The sequence below is a fragment of the Anas platyrhynchos genome, chromosome 2 (genome assembly GCF_047663525.1).
Source record: "Anas platyrhynchos isolate ZD024472 breed Pekin duck chromosome 2, IASCAAS_PekinDuck_T2T, whole genome shotgun sequence".
Classification (NCBI taxonomy): domain Eukaryota; kingdom Metazoa; phylum Chordata; class Aves; order Anseriformes; family Anatidae; genus Anas; species Anas platyrhynchos.
The window spans coordinates 18,533,909-18,553,652 of record NC_092588.1 but is presented as its reverse complement, the minus strand read 5'-3'; the positions used below and the strand labels follow the sequence as shown (position 1 = coordinate 18,553,652).

The following is a 19,744-nucleotide window of genomic DNA, read 5'->3' as shown; positions in this document are numbered from 1 at the left end:
GTACCATAAGAAGCTGTAGTGACTACAGCTGGACAGGACTTCCTAAGCCCAACCCTATTGAGCTTGCTACTCTGACATGACTGCAGAAGGGTTTGGCCACTCTAGTGTTTGTCAGAGGCTTACAACATCCAACTGCTACAGCAAATGGTGTTTGGTGATGTAGTAGGTGGCAGTTTCCCCTATGAGTCAGTACTGATTTGTTGCTCTCTTAGTGTGTTGAGTGGTTGGAAATTGTCATCTTTTGGACCTAAGGATGAAACCTCAGTGGCTTGTGCCAGTGGAAGCCCTCACAGCCTTCTTCCATTAGTGGAGGATTGTCTAGCCAGGTTTTAAGCTAGATACCTGCATTATCTCTATAAATCCTCCCCACTTTCCAAGCATTATCCAAAGTTCTTTGCAAAGTGAAATAAGAGCCTGAAGAGCCTGTTGAGTTTGGCATTGACATGTTTTATTAGTTGGACCTTCTTACACTGTTAAATGCAATTTTTCCTTTAGTCATGTTCTAGAGAATAAGATCCATTTTGAATCCTGACATGGGTGCCAAGTCAAATTATGTGCATTTGTGACTTTAAAATATGAAGCTATTCAGAAAGTTATTTTCGAGCAATTGTCTTGCAATGAGATCTGTCCCCATTTTCAGTCTGGATTTTCAACTTCAAGTACAAACATAATGCTTAGTAATTTTGGAAACCTGCTCTGTTTTTTCAAATTCAACACCGGCTATAGTTGCATTTTTTTTATTTTTCATACAGCTTACTTGAAATATTTTTGCTGGTTCTTTTATTCTCTTACAGGTAATTTTATTCAGCTCATGATTTTTGCTTTTCCTGTGCATTCCTGTTTGAAATCAGAGGAACATTTTAGTTTATTGTCATTTTAAAAGAGTATTTGAGTGTAAAAAGAAAATACTGCTTTCTACCACTTTTCACTACTTTCACCAGTGTCAGACTACAGAGCAGTTTCTTTACAGAAAGATGTGGTCATAAAGAACAGTCCAATTAAGCTTTTGGGTTTGGGTTGGATTTTTTTTTTTTAAAGCATCAAATATCTGTGCTTTATCTGGTTAATATTATTATTTTGATGATAAATACGTACCCATTTGTGCTGATAACTACCTCTCAGCTATGCCTAATCTGGGAGGGATGTAATTTTATGAACGAAGTCAGGAAGATTTTGTAGCTAGAACTGCTACTTGGAGCTGGAATTCCTGGCTGCTAACACATACTCTTAAAAAATACAAAATAATAATAAAGTCATCATCATTCTCTAGGCCACTTAACTTTAATTGAGTGTGTAAAAAAAGCAAACGAAATTAAACTTTTATTTGAAATGTTACAGAAGTACTGATTATTTGAAGAGTTGTTACAAGTTCAGGCTTAGTTTTGTGTTAGTTTATCACTGGGAAGCTCTGGATTATTCAGGCGGTGCCAATCCTGTGCAGAAGCCTTTCACTGTCCTGGCTGAGGACACGAGTCACACGGTTCCTTTAACCTCGACACAAACTAGGGCTACCTCTAGTGCTCCTCAATTAGGTAATTGGTTTAGCATGTCCTCTGGTAGAAGCGTTTCAGCAGAGGCAGGGAAGTTTGATTAATGCTCACAAAAATCTTTAATGTGATCCTACTCACAGTAATTTTCCAGATACATGCTTCTTGGGTATATTGCTAAATTCTTCTGTGTTAGCAATCCACATGTTATTTATGGTTGGAGAGGTGATTTTGTTACAAACCATTTGGGAGACAGAAAATTAAATCATGATTTTAAGAAATGGATTCCGGCTCAATCAGTCAAATTGCTGTGTAATGGCAGAATAGACAAAATAATTGTTCGTCAGGGCAAATTTGAAGTGATTAGATTTCCAAGTATACTTCTGTTTGTTATGACGCAGAGTTTGGTTTTGCTTGTGTAGCTTGAAGCACACGTCAATATCATGAACGCAGCCGCTCCTGAAACTAACAAGTAACATTTTTAAGCTAATGTCTTGTGTCAGTTTTGCTTTCAGTGTCCCTAAAGACAAGGAAAGTAAGTGAAATTCTTATTTTCAAGCTTTCCTCTGCCTGCTTTCTGTGTGTTCTGCCAAATGTACTGTTTGACCTCAGGCTTCTGTGCTTTTTTATCGAGTCTCTGAAATGCTTTGAATTGGAACAGTTCTTCTATCGAGGATTTTGAGTTCTGTTCTCACATTTGCTTGTTTGTATGAAGGGGTTTGGACCTCCCCAAGTATCAGCTTAGGACTGTTCTTGTTCAGTGTGAAGAAAAAGAGGACATTGTATTAAGTTCAGATTCGAGCAAAGGTTTCTTCTGTCACCTGAGAGAATAGCTTTGATTTTCCCCTGAAGTTGACTGTTGCAGGGCATTATGGAAACTGCAGTCTGGCGAACGGATTTGTACATGATGCTAGGGTAAAACAGCGAACGTCAGTTCACCTTCTGAAAATAAGAAGTATGAAAATACAGTGTTTTCAATATGTCCTCTAACTACTGTTGTCACAATAGCTGCATTTCATTCTCCTAATTATTTAATTTGAAATAGATTTTCCTTTACTGTACCAAAACTGTTTCTTTAAGAACCCGGTACTGATTGGGAATCCCAATGTTAGATTGTAGCCTAGGGGTCAAAAGCAGGTTAACAGGGCCTGCAGCTTGTTGCTGGTGTGATATTACCTGGGTCTGATGACTTAATCTTTCTTAACAGGTCATGAAGAGTTTGCTAAATTAAGTTAATTACAAGAGAGAAGGGACACATCATAAATCAAAGACTAACTATGCAAGACAACAGTGGTATTTGAAATAAAAAAACATTAAATTGAAAATTTATTGAGTGTTTAGATGTTAAGAATTAGGTAGAGAATTGGCTATTTTACTAACTGCAAGTTATAGTTACGCTTCTGAAATTTCTTTACCACCTTCCCAACCCCAAATGCAAAACTTCTTTTTAATGCAGGTGTATTAAAAATGATTGAGAGTTTCATTTGTCTGAAGACCAACCTAGTCAATAAATCCCCTTTGTTAGATGGGGCTGATGAGCGACGGGAGCTGTCAGTACAGTTAGAAAGCCCCTTTTGAAGTCAGCATGGAGTAATCAACATCTCTTACCCTTCTTTTCCTTCCTTTCCCAAATTTGGTTGCAAGTATCTTAGGGAATGTAAAGCCATAGGATTGGAAAATAGTATCTTTTAAGCCGTATTTTTCTTTGTTATCAACACAGGCTTTATTTCAAATGCTCTCTGAAATAGATGTTACAGCAGTAGGTTACAATCAAACACAAGGTCATTACTTGCAGTTACTTTGAACCATAAAATGTAATTTGTACGATGACGTCATTGTTCTGTAGTAGATTTTGGTAAGTAGAGCTTTCTCCGTCTTGCTGGAACAAAAATAGAAAATAGATTAGCTCCTTGATTAGCTATCAAATCCAAGTCTTGCTACTGTTTAAATCATGAATATAATCTATATTGATTCACATCAAAAATTCAAGTAAAATAAAATTTGTGTTAAAGGTTACAGAGCAAACAAAACAACAGGATGATCTCTGTCATTAGATAAATGTTACTGTTACAAATGGAGTATTTGTTAGTACTCAGTATCCAAATTCAGAGCAAATGATTGAAATTAAGAATTTTGTTACATATTTTTCATGACTTACTAGAGGAAGGATAACATAGCTTGTGTTGTAGTAAAAACACTGTTTTAACGAAACATTAAAGAGGCTGTGCTTTTGGGCTTATAGTAAATACAGCTAATAATTTTAGAGCTCTTTTTGTCATACTTAACTTTTTAGAACCATTTCTTGTACAGGATCCATGTTCAGAAATTTGTTATATATGAAATCTTTTTTTTTTTTTCTTTCCAGTTTGCAGGTCGCAGTAAGAAAGAAAGTAAATACTCTTTGAAGGCAGTGGAAGACATGTTGGAGACCCTGCAAATCACTCAGTCTTAGGTTGGCACAAAGACACGTAATACTAAATTCACAGATTCCCTGATCAAACTTTAATGAGCTATGGGTTATGTTACTCAAATGCTGTTAAAAATTAATTTTGTATTGATTAACGTGGCTATCTAAAATAATGTTTTATGAGAAGTAAATGACTATTTATTGCTGCTATGAGAAATGTGACAAATACCCACTGAAGTGAATAAATTACCAACGAAGACAGCATAAAGAAGTGTAATGAGTTGCACATCAGTATCAAGATTTTTGTATGTACAGTACCTGCTTTTAAGCCATAATTTGTAGAAATAAACTTGTTAAATGACTAAACGATACATAGTGATTTATTGGACTTGCCAATGGAAGTTACAAATTTATATGTGTAGACTAATAACATCTGTTATAAGTTTTTATCATATTTGAATATTTAAGAGTTAAATATCTAAAGTAAAGCATGCTACAGATGTAAATTTTTTGACTATTTGCCATATATCAAGAAGAGGTTATCACGCAGGAATACACTTTATTAGACAAAGAACTTAATTTTATTAATGAATTTTGGTATCTTGTATTGTAGAAATGGAGAAAACTTTTTTGTATACTTTGCTTCAGAGGGTGTCTTGAACTGGCTTAAGGCCAAAGACATTGATCTCTGTGGCTTTGCAGGCAAATGGTTCCATGTCCACTTAATTTCTCCAATCAGTATATGCATAGGCACTTTTTTTTGTTTTTTACTTCTTCTATGTGTCCTTTGTTGTATGTGTGTTCCACATCACGAATTTAAAAACCATCTGAATAAAGGGCTGCATGCTGGTCTGTACTGATTTTGTACCTACAGTATGGCTACCTGCTCACTCTGGTGTAAGCTATGGTATGTGGGCTTCTATGCAGTAACCGAGTGTTACTGCACTGTACGGATAAGACACGTTGTTCTACTGCCTTGTACTTACTGGAGGTTGCAAGTATTTTTACAGGCATTAGCAAGAAGGATCTAGTGCACCCTAAGTCTGTATCGTGTTTGTTTTTTAGGAGCTTGCTAATTTACTCAGAAAACCAGCCAGCCACCCTAACCCATGGATTTTGCAGTTCTGATCATTCTCGCTGATGTTCATATGTATTCTGTGGCAATTCAGTTGCACAGCTGTCGTTTCATTTATCACTGCTTCAGTCATATTACATGACAGCAACATGCCCTTGACAAATTCTAATAAAAATATTGTGGTGTCATTTTCATGATTGTAGTCACCATCCAAGCTGAATGGGTTTCAGATTTTATACTGCTTGCTCTGTGTAGACGGGTAGGTTAAAGTCAGTGCATTGATGACCTTGGACTTGAGGTAATAAAGCTGAATTCTTGCTCAAAGGCAAAGCAACAACAAAAGATTCTGTGGGTTCAAAGCTTGAAAATATGTATAACTGGTTGGTGCACTAATCCATTTCTCTAGGAAACATACAATCTCGTTCCCATTATCCATGAAATATGTTACTGTGAGCAGTGAATATAATGGTGTGACAGAATGGGTGCTATTCCATGAGTATATTACATGTCGTATCTCAAATTAACTCAATTTGGTACTGATGAAACATAAAACTGCTAGTACTGCATAGTATTTGTATTAAGTTACCCAGTTCAAACTTGGAGAAGTGGTGCAGATACTTCTATGACATAAATTCACTAATTGACTTGGAAACAGTGTTTGCAGATAGATTATGTCTGTTTCAGGTGGAAAAGCAAGGAAGTCTCATAGGTGAATCTCTATGTATTTTTGTTCAGATTTATAGTCTTTTATTGTATGAGTGTGCCATCTAGAGTTTTAAATCCTCATCAGTCTTGTTTTTATTTTACTTACATCTCTAATAACTTGGTTTCATTCTAAAATTAAAAATGGTGGGCAGATGTACTGTAGACTAAAATTACTTGGACTAAAGAACAGGTCAGCAATCAGAATTCATTCTGTACAGTGGGGTTTTGCCTCATATACCCTTCCTAAATGTAAATCTATGTTTTGTTATGTCTGAATTATGACATTATGTCCAAATGTTTTTTTACTGAAAGTAGTACTCTAGATACGGTAGCACGAAGAAGCTTGAGTAGGTTGATCTTTTGAGTTTGTAGTACAGTAGATGCATATTTTAAATCTTCAGCTTGATGGAAATGACCACACTGATTTGTAGAAAGGTATTCTTGCTGTTCAAGTGTGGAATTTGCAATAATGAACAGCTCACCTATATTTAGTCAGTTATACGATGAATTTGAATCTGTTTCTCTGTGAAGTTAGTGTGCTGTTTTCAGAGATTTGGTGACAAATCTCATCTCATTGCTTAGAACCTCCTTGTTTTCACTAGTACTTAGCATCCTTTTGAAACTGCTTCTTAGCAGTCTGATTTGTGCTTGTATTTTGGCATAATTCCCACATAGTTGAGCCTACAAATTGACCTAGCAAATATTTCTGACAAATCTGTATTTACTTCAAAGATAAAGTAAATTACTCTTATGAAAATCCACGGGCGGCCTTTGATACAACTATTGAATTTCAGCAATGGGGGATTCAATTTTTTCTGTAGTCAAGTGAGGGGAAAAAAAAAAAAGAAAAAAAAAAAAAGGAAAAGTAACTGTGTGAAATGCCCAGCAACTTCAGCAAGCAAAGGGTACAGAGGAGAAGCTCTGACAGAACATAATCTTTTTAAAATTCATTTTCCACTTCTAGTAAATGATTTTATAATCCGTTGCTGACGCTGTCTTGCGTTAGAGAATATGTTTTCAAAGAATGGGTTACTTAGTTAACAAATGAACTTGATTAAGTTCTGTATTGTACTTTGACAGCAACAAATGCTGCATAAAAAATTACCAAGCATGCCGTCTCCTCTTTCCAAAATAAAAGGCTGTGCTTTCATATTGTCTCAGTTGACAGAAAAAATTTGAAGCCTTTGCAGTGCGGAAAGCGCAGCAATGAGTTGTGTCTTTATTTTATGCATCTGTGCTTTAATAACAGGCTTGATGCAGAGGGCTTAGTGTTATCTGTTGAAGTAAAGGTCATCGAAGAGCCAGCAAATCCTCTGATTCTGCCTTTTGTAATACAAGTTACTGATGACTTTTTAAGAACCTTTTGTCCAAATGTTATACAATGCATATTCTCTAGTCGCAGAAAGCACATCTTATTTAGAATATATCCCTAAATCTCTTCAGTTTGGTGCCCAGAATATCTCACAGTTGCTATTGGAAACTCTGTTATTAGTCAACGGAGGGCTTCCTCTTGGCAGCGTTGTATTTGTGATGGCATCCATGTTTGCTAGTCACTGCATTTACAGTGGAACTTGTATTTCAGCCAGCTTTAGAAGGGAGGGGAAAAGGAAAGCAAATTAAACTTGACTTACTGGCATGAATTTGTTAGCTTCTTGTTACTTGCACACTCATCTTCCAAGAACACCAACTGTAGCTGTAGGCAGGTTTGCAATAATAGTTCTTTTTGTAACTCAAGAGCTTCCATGTATTCAGCTGTAAAACCAACACTCCATTGCAATCTAAAACATACAGATTTCAGTTAGACAGTGCTGTGCAGTGTGCCCTTACCTTGAAGCTCGGGGACAGGACAGTTCTCCCACCCTTACTCACTCTTGGTACTGGAGAGGAGAGCATTAGAACAGTTCCTTTAATGTTGGGACTTTTTCCTCTGGAAAACTACTACTACTTTAGCAGTGTTTCAAGACCTGTTATTACTCGTGTTGTTCAGTGCTTGAATAGAATTTTAGGACTAGCAGTTGTTCAATTACAGATATTTGAGTGTTTGTGGAGAATAAAATATGTGAAATTAATGCTCGATCTTATCTCTCTGATGCTTAGATATCTGTATCTTCTTGATAAGCACCAGCTGGAAGTTGGATTTAACCCAGAAAATAGTTTTCGGAAATAAGTAGACAGTAATCCACCTGCCTCTTCAAAAACATAACTGGTAAAGAGTTGTTTTTCTGATATTGAATGTGAAATGAAAAACTTTTATCAGTATACTTTATAGGTAAATTTATTTTGTTGTGTGATGACAAAGTCTTCCCTTCTGTATAAAGTAGGGCAATTCTCTAAATGCCTGTCTAGGATGTGGGAAGACCAGAAAACAGTGCAAAGGCCTGTTCAGCCCATATGTCACAGTAGGACTTTCTATGGCAAGTCTCGAAGAGAACGCCATTCATCAGCCCTTGGGGATCCCACAGGGGAGCATTCCTGGTGTGTAGGCACCAAGCCCGATGAACAGGGCTGAATGAGACTGGACAGCACAGCCCAGAGTAGGTGGCCAGAGATGCAGCTGGTGAATCTCCACCCAGCAGGGTTGAATCAGCGTGAATCTGTCTGCAGGACTCTGCCCCTGCTAGGGACTGTTCTTTGTACTTCCCTTTTCTCCCCCTTGACTTCTGCACAGTAGGACTCTTGCAGGATTCATGCAGATGTGCAGCCCTGCTATTTTCACTGGTGCTACGTGCAAAATCCTGAGGGTAGAGGTGGGTCAGTTTGCTGGTTTGATCCTGAATCTGTGAAGATTGTGCTCTTTCTTGGCTTAGTGCACCTAGAGGTCAAGCACAGCCTTTTGCCATGGACAGAAAGGGCATCAGACAGCAGACCTGTCCTATGAAGCGTCTGCACTCTGCTCAGTTCCTTGTGGGTGCTTGACAAAGAATGTGTGGATTTTACTCTGCTGAACAACGTGCACTCGTATAGGATGATCTGTTACTCGTGGTGTCTGTAGTTTAGTTCTAGCGATCACTGGGCTGTCTTTTGTGTGGGAGAAAGTGCATGAAGTGAGAAACTAAGTGAAAACATTGCCAGACGGGAAGCCCTTTATCCAGGGTCACAGGGATGGCTGAAGAGGCACCTTTTCAGATCGTGTGAGTAAGCATAGGTCCAGTAGTTGTCTTCCCTATGGGAAATCACGAAGTATGATGCATTCTTGCATTGCATAACAATGAGAGGTGTAAGGCTGTATTAAGAAAAAAATGAGAAGAAAAAAAAATATTTCTCCTCAGCTTGATGTATTTTAACCATTTTCAATATGACCTTGTTGAGGTTCGGACTCGTCATGCCATTTGGCTAGCATGGAGTCATCTGCCTCAGGGCTGCCAGTGGAGAAAGACACATTGAGAGTGACTGCTCCCTTGGGAAAGCTATTGATGGGCTTCCATCATAGCAGGTCATGACCTATTTGCATTGGCAACAGAAACACTACTTGCCCATAGACAGTACTTGCTTAAATAAGACTCCTCTTAGGATTAAGGCCAGTTTTCCCCAAAGAATGAAGGATCTTTTCTCAAATTTATACTTTTTTTTTTCTCCCCTCTGTAGCAAGCTTTTAGGTTTTGGACATGGTGTTTGGAAGTGAAACTTTAAACCAGGCAGAGGTAGTCCTCCAGGGAAGAGACTGCAAAAGTCAACACTGAAGCAGTTTCGAAAAAGTGAGCAGCAAGTAAAATTAGCCATTACTCGTGTTTATTTAGGTAATTGAGCTTGACACAGTGGTGTGTCTGACAAGGTGGTTTGTGTTTTTTGTTCCATTAAATACAGATACAACACTCAAAGCTGTCACTGGCCGTCTGAGACAGTTTGTTTCAGTTTAGGCTTTGGAAATCAGTAAATGTGGATGGATCACGATGTGGGCAGCACGTAAGAAAGCTACCCGGTAGAACAGTATCTCCTTCCCTAGACAGCCATTGCAGTTTGTTTTGTTTCTTAGAATCAAGAATGAAAACCATGAAATAATATTAATAGGCCTATTGGAAGTCAGTAGATGCCATGTCCTTATAATTCTCTAATCCCTGTTCTTACTCCTTTATGGCTTTTTCTTTGAACAGTTATGGGCAGTTTGGGCATTACTTTTTAGCAAGCTTTATTGTAAGCTGGAAATACATTTGAAGGGTTCAGAGAGAAGATGAAAATTCAGAAAAATAAAGTAAACACCTGGGTCTTGCTGACTGAAATTGAGATGAATTGTATATAAAATGAACACAATTTCTGTTCTGAACATACCGAGAACAGTTAGTGAATTGTAACAATATTGTAATTGTAGCCGTGCCAGGCTTTTTGATCAAAACTTCCCAGAAATGTGATGTCTGTATGGAGCCAGAAACTAATAAGCTTTTAAGTAAACTTTGATTTAGTTAAGTGTAGGCACCGCCCAGACTGAGGAAGGAACCTTTGCTAATACGGATATTTCACTCCTCTTGGGAAGCTCCGATATTCGAGTAATTTTGAGCCTGAGTAGCCATGTGAAAGAAATGGCTACATCTATTATCAGAGTAGTTTCAAGGAACATCAGGGCTTTCCTATACACAAACCATCTACTGAGTGAAGCAGAGATGTAGATGGTGTCACCTGAGAGCAAATCAATGCACAATGCCATCGCTTTGGGAGAGAATTGGATGAAGTCTCGCAAGAGATTTATGGCTATTTTTCTTCAGGCCCCTTTTTGTAAAGTCTGGTGGGGGGGGTGGAGGGAAGCCCTCTGTGAAGAAAGTTCATTTAGGTTGGCTGGTATCTGGGTTTCAGCTGTTTAGCTACTGGGTTCCAGGCTGAGAGCACGCAGGCCACCTGCACCAAGTGGTGGGGCTTGTCACCCTGCTGTAACATCTGCCTTTAGGACAGGAGCAACCTTTTGCATGTTCTTTCAGTGCCCAGTTGTGGTATTCAGTCTTCTGGATGCCTTTATAATATGAACAGTGCTTTTTTAGAAAAATTTCAGCAATTTGCCAGTTCAGAGGGGATCAGTGATCTGAATTATTTTCTCCAGCCCTAGCCAGTATACATACAAATATTTTATTCTATTTTATTATTTTTTAAAATGAGCTCTGAGGCCCTATTTCTGAATTGCTACTTAGACAATGAAGTAAGGGATTGAATTCTTCAAGTCATCAGCTTCCATTTGGCTTTGCTGGCACTTTTTTGATTCCAATTTTTTTTTTTTTTCCAAATCAGACCACATACTCAAGTGCTTAAGTGCTTAGACATGAATTTGATTCTTAAATTTAGGCACCAACTTTTTTTTTTTAATAAATCTTTCAGTTGCAAGACTCTTAAATGGAAGCAGAATGGGTAGTTGTCCAAATGTCCCTGTCTGTGTATTTGTAAGCTATTGAAAAATACGTTTTCATGTATGGCCATCGATGTGTCAAAATGTAGGAAGAAAGCACCAGATGTGATTGGTAATTAATGCAGTAAGAATAACATCCTGAACCAAATTAATTCAAGGACAGCTGCAGAGACTGGAAATGATACAAGTTAGTGAGGTAAAAGATCTACTTGAAATACAGAAGATGTAAAAGGGGCTGTGCTGTGCTGTGGAGCTGCCTGGTTGTTTCTTCATGCTCCTTTCATTCCTGCAGCCTCTTTCCTGTTATATCACCAGTTATATTACCAGTTGCATCTTCTGCTGTGGTTCTTTGGGGCAGGGTTTCTGTCCTTACACTGTGGTCATCTATGACATGCACGAGAACTGAGAGATGACATCTACCCGCTCCGGGGTGATTGATGGTTTTTTTCCTGTTGTTTTGTCCTGTTTCCTTTTTGGTGGTGGGTGAGGACTGCGGGCGTGTTCTTTGGCAGCGGTCAGAAAATATCAGAAGGCTGCCAGATGTTGGTTATCTTCACCTACTTCTGATTGCTTCAAGTAAACCAAACAGAAGGGCAGGAGGCTTCAGGAGGATCCCGCCTGCCATCAGGACCCCAGGGAGCTGCAGAAAGTGGTCCCCAGGGAGCTAGCTCTTCGGTTTCACCACAGGGCTGGGAGGGAGGGAGGGAGGGAGGTCCCACTTCGAACTCTGAATACTGAAGGCTATTTAAATGGGAAATGATATTACTGAGGACTGGCCAGAAGGCAAGAATTCCGTTTTACAATAAAATTGAAGTTTGACGTGTTTTTGTTCCACATGAGAAAAAAACAGAAACCTTTTCATTGCTAAAAAAGCTGTACCCACAAGGTTGAAATCCACACTGGATTACCGGTAACCTAATGACTGACTCATTTCCCCAGGCTGCAGGAGATCAAGATTTAAGTTTAGTCGTCTACCTGATTAAGAGAGAATTTGAACTTGATTTTCTCTTATTCCCGGCAAGTGACCCAACCATTGTGTTGCTGAGTCAGTCTCTGGCCCACCGATGGCTGGAAAAATGGAAGAGCTCAATAGGAGAGAGTGGCCAATTAGCTTTGATAGGTTGGGTTTCTCTCTTGCAAAAATTCTCTAAAATAAACCTAACCCTGAGAAAGCTTCAGTCAACCATTTTATTTTTCATTTATTATTTTGAAATTCATTGAGCTTTTATGGGTTCTAATGACACCACTAATGGTGATATTTCACAACCAGGACATGGACTTTGTGATTTCTTTAACGTACAGTGGCTTGGCAGCACTGAAAACAAGCAATTTACATCTTTTTCTCCTAACAAATCTGGAACTTGACAGAGAAAGGAAAAATGAGAAATCTCTACTTTTTCTCTTTGCTTGCTAATGCGCTTTGTGCAAGGATGTGAATGGGTCTGCTGAGCTTTGAGGCAGCTCAGGACAGCCAGGAAAGCCAGAGGCTGCCTGGGATCAAAAATTTTATGGTGCTTTGCCTGTGTCTGAAAAGGCAGAGGTGAGCTGTTCATCCTGAGCAGCCTGCCTGTCTTCTCTATGTGCAGCTTTCTGTTCCTGCAGTAGCTGGGAAGAAGGGACAGGGCTTGTGTGTAGCTTGGGCAGCAAAAGGTTCCTATACCAGCCATCATCTTCTCCCTCTCTGGAGGAAGAGCCGTCTTCTGAGTGTCCCAGGAGAGGAGGAAGAGCCATCTTCTGAGTGTCCCAGGAGAGGAGAATGAGAAGAAACTGTACTTCTTTCAGAGCAGACTCAAGGCAGGAGGCTGCCTCGGGAGTGGTGGCTGTTAAGTGCAAGACCCCAAGTGGAAATGTGAGAGATACCAGTACAGACAGAGCTACCTACAGGGACCAATTTCAGCCTGGGGTCCTCAAGTGCAGACACACCAGGGGGAGAAACTCCTTGCTGTCTCTGCAGAGCCTGGATCCTGGCTTTTATTCGCTGACAGTAACCCAGGAAAGCTGTTATGCATGTAGATGTTAGCAGGGGCAGGCTCCAGCTCAGGTAATGGCTATGGCAAGGGGAGACGCCAGGAAATACTTTGGCTTGGCAGAGATCTCCCTCCTTCTCTCCCTTCCTTCGTAAGAATGCAAAAAGAAAAAATATCAGGGAACAGTGCTTCTGCTAACTTTAAATGAAGTTCTGTATTATGTAAACAATATATATAAAATGACTTCTGTGGAGTGTAGAGGAAGAGAAAGGTGACAAGAAGTCCTCGCTTCTGTATGAACCAGTAGGAGATGGAAAGATGGGCCAGCCTCATAAATCATACTTCTCTTGGCAGCTTGAAAGAAGAAACATCACCTAGACGCTTTGCATTTCTTTCATGGAGGGCTTAATACATCAGCAAACTGCTGAAGTGATAGCTTGAATAAACTGAGCAATATATCAGGCATATGGATGCATATTCATATCCTGACAATCAGTTACCTTGGCATGTTGCTTCTACTGTTGTCGCTTGGCTCACAGGGCAAAGGCACGTAGCTGGTGCTGGTAAAGAAGATGCCATTTCAGTAATGGCAGGTCTTTTAAAAACAAGTTGGTTTCTCATACCTGTTTAAGGTTCATGGGTTTTGGTGTGTGTGTGTGTGTGTGTGTGTGTGTGTTTTTGTTTTGTTTTGTTTTTGTTTTTGTGTGTGTGTGTGTTGTTTTGTTTTTTTTTCTATATGATTTTAGCTAGGTGAAGTTAATAGATTTCCTTATTATACCCATCTTTCTCTTCTTTCTGTAAAAGACACCTGTAAATGCTGGGTTTTGTGGTATCAGGAAGGTGTCTTACCTCCTGAGGCATTCAGCCTGGGAGGGTATGATCCCCCCTGCCATAAAATCTTTCTGATGAAATCTGTATGCAGGAAAGAGGTAAGTTTGCTGGAAATTATCTTTGATGAATTATTTTTCCCCTTGCAGAGTGGAAGAGGAATTAGTCCATCTGTTATGATGAGAGAAATCTTGCTAATACATGTATGCGGGCGATGGCATCGTTTGTCATTAGCATGCAGAAGCCTGCCACTGACTGAGTTATGTTATTGACTTGGCTTTGCAACTGAAAGCAATTCAGTAGCTTGGGCTGCTTCTGCTTCAGGTTTCGCTAATGCAGAATTGGATCAATGGGACCTGTTGTGCACAAAAAGTCACTGCTTAGAGGTGTTGCCACGAAATTAATACAGCACTTACCAGTTTTATCCTGCTTAACATCATAAATATTGTATTACTAGTTGGCTGACCAACCAGCTACATCTGTCTGGGGAAAAAGGTAATTTCTGTGTCCAGCCACTTCTCACAGGTAACAAGAAATTTATGTCATGTGGGTCACCACAGTCAGGACTTAAGGTGACAGGGAAGTGTAGGGTAAATTTGGCAGAATTCATGTACATTTTATACAGATTCCAGATGTTTTAACCATTCTGTGCATTTGTTTAAAAAAAAAGTCAATGTTTGAGGTGGCTATTTTATAATAGTCGATGGGTATAAATTAGAATGTCTTACTAACCTAAAACTTACATTACTTATTCATGGTTTATTTTCTATACATATACAGCCTTTGATCCTGTAGTCTTAATTGAGTTTATAAAGGATCATCTGCCATCTAGATTAAGAAAAAAAAAATCATTAAAATACGTTGTATGCAGAATCTTTTAAATGTTCAACTGCAAAAAGATAGATTATACAGTAAAGGTTTTTTGGAACAAAGTATAAAAAGTGCTTGAAGGAAAAGGGAGAAGTATTTCAGAACACTAAAGGGGTCACAGCTAATCCTCAGATGGATCACTGTATATTGGGGGTCAGGTATAATGATATAATTTAGCAGGAGGTTTTATTCTGATGTAGACATGAACTTGGTTTTATGACTTAGGGCAATGATTGTATTCCCTTAAAATACTAATTTGTATTAGTGTATAAATCCATTTTAGGCCATTTTTTAATTACAAGCATAGTTTTCTATACATTCAAAGTGCTGTATTATCAAGTACCTTGCAATGAATTAGACACACAGCAATTCAAGTGTTTAAAGTACATGACAAAATAAGAAACTGATTTAAAATTTTGTCTTATTTTTAAACTATTTTTTCCATCTTAAGTCTGGAAAATAAGCAACTGAATTTTTTTAATTATCATTAGGCAGCTCTGGTATAATTTATGTTAAGAGGTTTTGGCCTGTTTATGTGTGCTGGAATTTGCCAAAATTAGTAATGCGATATTCCATCTTTAGCAAGCCTATAGAGCAATAAATAATGACACATGACTGTATGTGAGTGTTGTTAGTTTAATTTTTTTTTGTGGTGTTCATGAAATGCAACGATCTTCCAACCCAAATTCTGCAGTATTAGGCAGCAAGTTGTACTCTGAACTAAACCAGATGCTGATCAGCTCTGTTCCTATTATCGACTTGGGGCAGAGATGGTAACCAGACCTTATTTGCAATGTTAACATTTGGAACAGATTAACAGCAGTTAGACTGAAATGAGAAACCTCCACTTTACTGAAAAGGTTCAAAACATGTAATGCTGTAAAAATCAGGACGTCTGTAGTATGCTAGATAGGAATAAATAAGTTAACTGTAGGCCACACTTTCCCCTTGCAGGATGTGTTGTTTCCAGTTTACGAGTGGCTCTTTTAAAGGACATGTTTATGGGGTATAGTGAGGTTTAAGCCCTGATAAACCATCTACTTGATGAGGTATAGTATATCAGAACTTGCTGTGTTTGTTCACGGCGAGGTAGCCTTTCCTCCAGCAGAGTTGTACACTAATTTTCAGCCCTGGGGACAAATCCCTTGTGAGCTTGTGAAGCTCTGAGACCCAAGATGCTTTTGAATGCCAGCTTTGTGCCACCTTTAGAAGTGAAACCAGTGAGTTAACGTGGCCCAGAGATGCCCAGTGGAGGATGTGGAAGGCGTAGTGGCCCATACGCTGCATGTCTCTCTGTGCCTGCTCATGATATCTCGGAGGATTCACTGGGAGGGGGTTGACCTAAGTGTAGCAGAAAACCTAATTCTTTTTAGGCTGAGAATGGGCTAAGCCTTGTCATCTGCTCGTCAAGGTCATGCAGTTAGGGCTGCAACCACACACTTCTATAATGTGTTATGTCTGGTGCTGTATTACCTTCCTCCTCCCACCCTACGTGTTTATTAATGGGGAATATTGCTTTAGCATGAGTCAAAGAGCAGGATTCAGGCTAAGGAGAATCTTTCTGCAAAAGTCATTCAGAGACATTGCTGTGTCTTCACTGTGTCACCCGCTGCCTGATTTTTCTGTGCAACTGTCAAGAAAATACAGTAATCAGGTTTGCATGGAATAAAAGCTGTTTTAAACCCATACTGAGAGCTTCTATTTGACCATAATTTTATTTACGGTAGTATATATGGATGTTGGGAGAGGTGAAACTATGAAAATAATTATCCGAGTAATCTGGTTAAATTGTTCATGTAGTACCCAGCTCAGCCAAGGAGCTCACCCACCACAGATCACTGCACTGGGAACAGAGCCAGGCAGCTTTTCTTCAAGATCTTCAAGGAGGAGTTCCAACAGCAACATGCTTTATTCATGGGTAGAGGTTATTGTGGCATTTCTGAACACTCAACAGTATAAACTAAATGGGAAATTAAATCTAATCCACTGTAATTACATGGGGTACCATACTGTATGGATTTCCATTCATTTTACATTGACCTGAAACACATTTTGGTTAAGCAGGTTGTGTGTCTGGAGATAGGTGCTGGACTGAAAACTGTGGCTGGGATATGATTTTGGTTGTCACATATGAGCAAAGTTTGTATGTATGAAAGTTGCGGTCCTTCCTACAGAGAGCAGCAAAAGCTACTCCTGTCTTTTGGGAAGGAGCAAACTCATAACATGAAATCTTACATGCCTGTTGTGCTCTCCCTCTTCCCAGCAGTGCAGTTACAGCAGGACTAAAGTCATCATGCCTGAGCACAACAACAGAGCCCTCCGTGGGGTGAGGGACCCTTAGTGCTCTGCACGAGTGGTCTCTGCTCAGGGCAGGTGCCAGCCAGGAGGGATGGATTCGGCATCATCCTCTGGGGGAGAGAAGGGGAGCTGTGCCCAGGCAGGGCATGGGCAGTACTGGGATGAGTTGCGGTGCCAGGAAGGCAGCCAGAAGAGATACCAAGACTTGGAAATACTTGCTTCATGCAAGCTGGTTAGAGGCATCACAGAACCACAGAATGACTGAGGTTGGAAGGGCCCTCTGAAGATCACCTAGTCCAACCTCCTGCTGAGCAGGATCACCTAGAGCACGTTGTGCAGGATGACATCCAGGTGTGCTTGAATATCTCCAGAGGAGGAGACTCCACAACCTCTCTGGGCAACCTGTTCCAGAGCTCTGTCACCCTGACAGTAAAGACGTGCCCCCTGATATTGAGCTGGAACCTCCTGTGCTTCAGTTTGTGCCTGCTGCCTCTCATCCTGTCACTGGACACAACTGATGGCTTACCCCCATCTCAGCTCATTGTTATGAGTGAGCATCTGTACCCTACTGAGTGAACGCACCTAGAGATGATGTGCTTTTATGTCATTATTTTTATTCCTTTCAAATTTGGTTAAGGCAAGCACGTTTGTCTTTTTCTTGACCTTCGAGGTATTTGGGCCTTAGGAAAATTGATCAGTTCTTTCTGGAATTACAGGTCAGTGTAAAGCTGTCCCCGGCTGTGGTATTACGTGGGAGCTGGTGTGTATTTCAGGTTGTAGCTGGACCTTTTCCATGCTCCCTATGTTTCAAATCAGGAAGAATATTTTTCAGATGGGGAAGAAAAGCTGTGAATACTTTTCTAGTTATAATAGTATTTTCCATGTAGAAGAGAAAAAGAAGTGAAAGTAATAAGCTGTTAGTATTGTAAAGCCTGACCTTATAAAAGATGTATGTGGGGGATCTTGAAGGAGGGATGAATTTTTGTCCCCTAGGTCAGATCCTGTTATGGAGGAGGCTTAGGGAGGAGCAGCTTAAGGCACAGACATGGCCAAGCCACGTAGGTGGGCAGCTCTGAGGCACAGTTTCCGTAGCTGTCTGGGTTCAAAGCAGATTTTGATCGGAGACTGAATTTAGAGTATCCTAAGAAAGTGTGCACAAAACTCTGTGTCTTTCACCTTTTCAGTCCTTTGTTATCTCTTCACCTTTTCATCTCCTGCACAGACAGGAGGCATGCAGCAGTGTCAGGCCTGTCACTGAGTCCCATTTCTTATTAGTGAAACTCTTGCTCATCCTTTACCCTGGTCACTGTGAAAGGTTTGCTCAGCAGTGGAGTATTTCCATAGGCAATTTTGTGTTCAGAAGACAAATGATACCATTTCTAGCTCTTGCATTTTAGCTTCTCTCTGCCTAACCTTTGCAGTGAGCATTCCTATTATAAATAGTTCCTTAACCCTTCTTAAGCTCTTAATGTAAACCACTGCTGGTATAACCAATATAACATACTGGAAATAATGACTGAGTTTTAAGTATGGAGTTGATATGGTGTAAAAAATGAGTCGCAGTTTGCAATAAGTTTAGATTTAAACCCAGCAAAAACGTAATTGCGGGTTAAAAAATGGCGATGTTTGCAGCCTAGGAATTTTGTTTCAGACTTTGGAAGGAAAAAGGTTTGGCTTATTTTTTCCCACTTTCAGGAACAATATTATTTGCTGACCTAATGGTTTCAGATGCTGTTAAATGAAAAAATAAATATATATATTTCTGGAGTGAGCACATCTTGCAGGTGCTTTGTTGGGATATTTCTCAAAGTTGTCTCAGAGCTTCATAAAGTGGCTTCCAGGCAGCTGTGGCTGGTGCTACATATGCTGGGGTGGTGCTGGGGTTTCTGTGTCCGGTTCCCTGCCTTGCCTGCTGGGGGCTGCACACAGCAACTTCTTCAGGACCACAACAAAAAAGTGTTATATTTCATGTAATGCAGAAGAAAAAGGATTCTGTGCGCAGAGTCTGAAGGAGAAATGACTCAGCTCATTACACATATGCTTAACTGAGATATTAACTGGACTTAATTAGCGTAGCTGGAACTTCACTGTGCACCCAAGCCAGTGTGTAGCTGGGGGGGAGGGGTTGCTCTTATTAGGAGCCCATGGCCCTTTCAGGTGATGAGTAACAGAGAATGTTTTACATATCACAGATTGGCTTTTTTTTTTTTAGTAAGTAGTTACTCTCTCAGACATTTAGGGCATGCATTTAGGTCAGCTGTGAGCTCCATTAAATAGAAAGCACATCCATTTCATGGTGATTCTAACTACAAGGAAACTCCTCCTCACCTTCCCCTTTCTTTCCAACTGCTAAAGCTGAGTCCTCACCCTGCACAAGCTACCCTGCTGTGCCTCCTCATGAGCCTTGCCTCTGTGCTTTGCTCACTCCTCTTATCCTGGCAATGAAGTGGCTAAACACTGAAATTCAGTGGGGTGAGAACTCCCCTGTTAGGAACCTCTGAAATTTTTCTCATGATTCCAGAGTCGTCAGATGCAGATAAGGCAAATCAACTTGAATTTGTTTAATAGACATCTCAACTGGCCCTATTAAACAAACAAACAAACAAACTCAGCCTACTTAGTTTTGTGCTCTGAGGTTCCAGCATATGTATTTGCTAGGTGGAAGCTGGCTCAGAAGGCTGAGATGTAGGCTATCCCATCCCACTGTGTGTGTCTTGCAGTGGCCCCCAAGAACAGCCAGCTGCTCTTCAGGCATGGTAAAACTGGCCATGCACAAACCTG

The 19,744-nt window shown here is 39.9% G+C and overlaps 1 protein-coding gene across 1 annotated transcript in view; it reads left to right on the top strand.

The window, feature by feature from the left end:
• Positions 1-4,750, top strand: part of EMC2 (ER membrane protein complex subunit 2) — a 49,316-nt gene extending 44,566 nt beyond the window's left edge. Inside the window, exon 11 of the mRNA XM_038174924.2 lies at positions 3,853-4,750. Within this exon, the coding sequence (XP_038030852.1) occupies positions 3,853-3,939 (87 nt within the window). The 3' untranslated portion in view covers positions 3,940-4,750. The remainder of the gene's footprint in view (positions 1-3,852) is intronic.
• The last annotated feature ends 14,994 nt before the right edge of the window (positions 4,751-19,744 follow it).